Source organism: Nicotiana attenuata, unplaced genomic scaffold (genome assembly GCF_001879085.1).
Source record: "Nicotiana attenuata strain UT unplaced genomic scaffold, NIATTr2, whole genome shotgun sequence".
In the NCBI taxonomy this organism is placed as follows: domain Eukaryota; kingdom Viridiplantae; phylum Streptophyta; class Magnoliopsida; order Solanales; family Solanaceae; genus Nicotiana; species Nicotiana attenuata.
Window position 1 is genome coordinate 1 of NW_017690140.1, and position 5,758 is coordinate 5,758.

Below are 5,758 nucleotides of genomic sequence, written 5' to 3' on the forward strand. Positions count from 1 at the left end.
ATATGCAAGTCTATGCTTAATTTGATTACAATGTTGCATTTCCCCTTATTCCCCAATCATGTTCACTTTGCTTCCAATCTTTTTTATTTTGCTATATCGTATCTCTCCCAATCATTATTATTGTGATGCTTCGAGAGTTGGGATCGGATGTGTGTTGATGCAGGTGGGTAGAGTTATTGCATGTGCTTCTCGTCAGCTGAAAGCCTCATGAGAAGAACTACCCTGTACATGATTTGGAGTTGGCTGTTATAGTTCATGCTTTGAAAGATTTGGAGGCACTACTTATATGGAGTATCTTGTGAGGTATTCAGAGATCATCGCAGTCTTCAGCATTTATTCAAGCAGAAGGATCTTAATTTGAGGCAGCGGAGGTGGCTTGAGTTGCTAAAAGATTATGACATTACCATTTTGTATCACCCGGGGAAGGCCAATGTAGTGGCCGATGCTTTGAGCCGGAAGGCGGTTAGTATGGGTAGTTTGGCGTACATTCCAGTTGAGGAGAGGCCCTTTGCAGTTGATGTCCAGGCTTTGGCCAATCGGATGGTGAGGTTAAGATATTTCGGAGCCCAGTCGGGTGTTGGCTTGTGTGGTCTCTCGGTCATCCTTATATGATCGCATCAGAGAGCGCCAGTATGATGACCCGCACTTGCTTGTCCTTAAGGACAGAGTTCAGCATGATGATGCCAGAGATGTGACCATCGGTGATGATGGTGTGTTGAGGATGCAGGGCCGGATCTGTGTGCCCAATGTGGATGGGCTTAGNTGCCGTGCATTGTTTTGATGAGAGAGTGTTAAAGCACGAAGGGTGATGCCGTGTATGATTTTGTGAGGAAGAGTGTAAAAGCACGAAGGGTGATGCCATGCCGCACGGTGCCGATTATATTGATATTTCTGGTGAGGACGAGAGTAAAAGCACGAAGGGTGATGCCGTGCAGATTATATTGATTCTTATGGTGAGAACGAGAGTAAAAGCACGAAGGGTGATGCCGTGCATTTGTTTGATTTCTGATTCTTGTTGAAAATTGAGTTATGGTGTTCCTTATATATACCTGTTGTTCTCCTGTTATCAATTGAGGTTTCCCCGCAGCATGTTTCCCCCTCCCATCCATGACTGTACATTTCTGCTTTCATTTTTCCACTGTATGTGATTTAACTGCACAGGTTATTTGGTAGTCTGGTCCTAGCCTCGTCACTACTTCGCCGAGGTTAACTAGGCACTTACCAGCGCATGGGGTCGGTTGTGCTGATACTACACTCTGCACTCTTTTGTGCAGATCCCGGTGCTATAGCTTTCGGACCGCAATGAGATTTCTGCTTCTTGTTCATCAGGCGACCCGAGGTAGTCCTGCAGGCGTCCGCAGGCCTTGGCGTCTCCTTCTATCTTTTTATCCTATTTCTTTCATGTATTTCCAGAGACAGTGTTGTATTATTTTCTTCAGACCTTTATTTGTAGTACTCCTAGATCGTCAGTGAAATTGTGACACCAGTCTTGGGTAGTTTTGTTACGGATTGGTATTGGTAGTATTACTAAAACATTTCATTTCAGTCTTCCGCTTATTAAGTTCTGTTGTTTATTAAATGCTAGTTCTTAATTGTTAACGGATTAAAAATGAAAACATGGTAAATAATTCAACTGGTTGCTTGTCTAGCTTTCACTAGTAGGCGCCATCACGACTCCCGAGGGTGGAAAATCCGGGTCGTGACATGTACGGAGGAAGGAATCGGAGAACATCTATCGTTTCCCATCATTTCGGCAAACCTACTCTCTGTGAAACGAGGGGACTATCTGTATAGGGGTAAAACTGAGTCTAATGAGAACCCCGATTTTTCGATGAGGCAAACGGAGCAAGGACGTGACTGTAAGGAATCGAAATCAGAGCCAGGAGCCTCTCGTATCAGGGCCCGAGCAAAACACCTGCTCTTGGAGCCATCGAGACCACGTGCCTCGGGTCCGGTTCGAGTCCCAAGACCTCTGAGAGCATTATCAAACGACCGCACACGATTAACAAAGGGATGTGATATCCGTGCCCAACCGGATATCACGGCGTGAATCTCGGCCCGTATCAGCAGAAAATCAGTGACTAGCGAAAAGAAAGATTTTTACCTTCCTTAGAATTGTACCTAGGGTAAAACTCCCATATTATATAAAGGAGAAGCTAATTATTCATTAGACACTCTGTAACACGCATACCAAGGGAATATACTTCTGTTCTCTCTGTTTCTAAAAGTTATTCAAAGTTCTTGTTTCCGTTCATAAGCTCTTCACAAGTGCTAGCTCGGAACCGAAGGCAAGTTTCTTGTTAAGCCTTTAGCCGAGCTTGGGCTCACTATCATCACTGGTTTGGCTATTTACTATATCTTTTATTTGCTTATCTAACGTTATTAATCATTTGTATTGAATTAGTCCACATATCCTTAAAATCGCGTATAAATTCAATTGTTATCCATTTTTAAGGGTAAATAGATGTCTTTATCGGTAGCTGTATTGGTATGAGATACTAGATAACCCTTGAAATTAATCGAGCCAGGTGAAAGAAACATTTATATAAATGATGAAAGACATAACTAAAAGGACTGGAAAAACAGACAAGTAAACTACATAGTCCGCGCAAAAGCTATTGAGTACCTTAGCTTGTGATCTAGATCTGCTATTGTATCTATAAATATTTGACTGTAAACTTAGTTATTATTGTCTATTAACTTGATGTTGCTACTAGAGCCTATAAATTTTAAATCTAGCTAGATCCGCCTCTTTAGATAAGCTTTAAATGGATACCCACATATATAATTCGTGGAGATTCCAACGGTTTACATAGAACTTGTACATGTATAGACAAACAAGATATATATAGATCTAGAAAATTATGATAACTATTCTCATTACTTAGTTTTTGATTTCAACAAAACAATAGTATGAAATGGAGTAGTATTATAACTCCCATGCATTCCCATAAACCATTTCGTCCTACTCAAATAGTAGTAAATTCATAAATAGTTCTGACATATGTTAACTATTTCAAAAGATCTTCTTTTGCTTATAGATTAGCTAAGGCAATGAAGGGAATTGTAGGATATCTTGCTCACACTTACTACAAAGGAATATATCTGGAATAGCTTCTTGGTTTGGGATATTAACACAACGAGTATGCTGCCAAACTTCACAAATATCACAACAAACCATCCTTTCACCATCTTCATCTTTAGTCCCACAAAAGCAATCCACAACAATATTATCCTTAATTCCTTCAAATATCCCTATATTATTATGATCAATAATAGACATAATCCCTCCTAAAACAATCTTGCTTCCTGTTTTCATCACATTAAAAACCAATTCTGTACCAATAATAGGACTCAAATTGTTAATTGATCTTATGGCAAAGTTCCTTAATCCCAAATAGATATTCCCAAATGTTCTTTCCACTTCAATCTTTAGCTCATCAAATGTGACATCTTTTCTTAATATGAAGCACTCAAATGGGGTCATAACTTTTTCTTCAACCCCAAATCCATTCTTGGTTACCAACATAATTGCACAATAAATCTTGGATTTGTCAACTTCAATTCTTGAATCTGCCTCCCCTTTATATTCCTTAAGGAAGTATTTCGCGTCCAAGATTATTCGAGAAGCTGTTGGGATTGTAGCAAAGATGCTTGTGTAATTAGACATGCCCTTGAGCTCTTTTAGGATATTCTTGTACAAGAAATATATGTCCTTCATAAGTTGCACCCATGTGATTTTGTATTGTTGATTCCCTTTTGAGTCATTAACCCAAAAACCTTGATCATGTTTAGGGAATGCTTTAGATATATCCTCTAAACAATACTCTAAAACTTTGGTTACTGGATTTAAGCATCGACGAACCAAATACTTCCCAACAATATGATTTCCCAATGACTTGAGCACGAAATCTAGTAATCCAGTGTCACCAATGTAGGCACGAGCAGCATCACGAACCTCTTGCCTAGAAATCCACCGCGATTCAGCTCTTTTTAGGGCTTCCACAACAACCCTAATAGCCATCTCAACGCGTTTAGGTGACCATCTACAAGTGTTATCTACCAATAGCCCCGGGTAACATGAGCTAAGGTTACTATCTTTAGGTATTCGCGATTTGAGCTCCAGCATGAAATGGAAGGCGTCACAAAGTGTGACTAATGAGTGGCCTGATAACATTTGGTACCTTGATAACACTGTTAATATTTCATGATTATTTATGTGATGTGCCAATAAGGCTAATGGCATGTTTTGTATGGCATTGATTGCACTTTGATATGTTTCTTGAGTAACTCCAAAGCTTCCACGGCCAAATCTGTAGCCCCAGTGTCCAAACCATGGCTCACCATAGGCCACTGTGTTGAGTAGCCTTAGATCCATGCCTTTCTTTTGTGAGATATCTCTTAAGCTCACTTTCCTTCAAAACAAATAAAATAATAGAAAATTTATTTCTGTATCTAATCTCAAATATTAGCCGATTTGGTAATTTGAATTTGTTCTAAAAGTTTGGCGTTTTAGAAAAATAAGAAATCATTTAGTATTGTTATATGTTGATTTGTCCTTACTGTATTAATTAATTGAAAATTTGGAAAAAAGATAAAAGGGTATAATTTAGACAAATATTTCAACGATTAAGACAGGAGATATGTGTGAAAACCTTAAAAGACAAATATATGAACCAGAGAGTATCATACATCTCTTATATATTTATATATAATTAGACACAAACTTTAATTTTTTTCGCTGAAAATCGACTCTATCTAAAGATAATTTGAACTTTTACCAAACACCATCCATATGGACAAAAAAATCTAAAATATATGTCCCATCAAATAGGTTCGCATAAAATGAAACAGATAACAAACCTTGCACGAAGGCCAATACAAAGGCGATCCCAGAAGTCCATGATAGAGTGACCAGGCAAGTCAGAACCAGTCTCCAGTCCATTTATACATTGCAAATGCCCAAAACCATTAGAGTGAAACACACCATGCATTATATGACCCTCTAATTCAATCAAATTCGATGACGACTTACTTCTAATTTCTCCTACTACTGCACCACCATAACCATTTGTATTATAAGTGTTTTGGTTATTGCCTTCTCGATGATCATACCTCAAACAAGCTGCTACTGTGTCCTTTGAAGGCAATAGGAAATGATACTTCTTGTTGCATATCAGATGGTTTCCCCAGCCTGTGCTACATTTTAATTACTACAACCATGAGAATATAAAAACAACCTACCTAAAATAAGAACACAAGATCACAAAGATTTTCTTCATTGATACTAGAAACTCTTTCTTCTCATATTATTTGACATAATTAGGAACGAGTCTAGTGATACACTTTGGTGTATAAGAATTTTATTACATGATACACAAAAAAAATAACCTTGGTAACCATCTATAGTCATTGAGATTAGCAACCTAAAAAGGACCGACAAGTTATCTGCTAGAACTGGCTTCACGGTTGAATACCATATAGGCCTTTGAGTTGATCAGTCGCTTGCTTTAAGCTAAGTAACATACCAGGCCCATTTCGAAACCAAGACATATGTATAAACTACCAATTTGATTTCCAGGTTCACTGTTATTCAGAGCATAAAGCAACAATTGACCAAATTAATCCAGTAACCCCAAATCAAACACTCATTTGACTCCGAAATTATGCAATCATTAGCCCAATCCAAAGGAACAGTAGTAGGACCTCACGAGCGACCATGACAAGCAAACTTGAAAAAGAAAACAACAAATAAAGG

The 5,758-nt window shown here is 38.4% G+C and overlaps 1 protein-coding gene across 1 annotated transcript; it reads right to left on the reverse strand.

Moving 5' to 3' along the window:
* Nucleotides 1–3,046: 3,046 nt before the first annotated feature.
* LOC109222439 (PHD finger protein MALE STERILITY 1-like) lies at nt 3,047–5,537 on the reverse strand. Its single transcript, XM_019386800.1, has 4 exons — nt 5,529–5,537; nt 5,392–5,426; nt 4,864–5,199; nt 3,047–4,415 (listed from the first exon to the last, which is right to left on the reverse strand). Exons 1-4 carry the CDS (start codon nt 5,535–5,537, stop codon nt 3,047–3,049), a joined length of 1,749 nt encoding a protein of 582 aa, XP_019242345.1.
* Between the last annotated feature and the right edge of the window lie 221 nt (nt 5,538–5,758).

Coding starts and splice junctions, on each gene's coding strand:
- LOC109222439 (XM_019386800.1), bottom strand. Junction 5,200..5,391: donor GACTATAGATGGTTACCAAG/GTTATTTTTTTT, acceptor ATTAAAATGTAG/CACAGGCTGGGGAAACCATC. Junction 4,416..4,863: donor TGTATTGGCCTTCGTGCAAG/GTTTGTTATCTG, acceptor TTTGTTTTGAAG/GAAAGTGAGCTTAAGAGATA.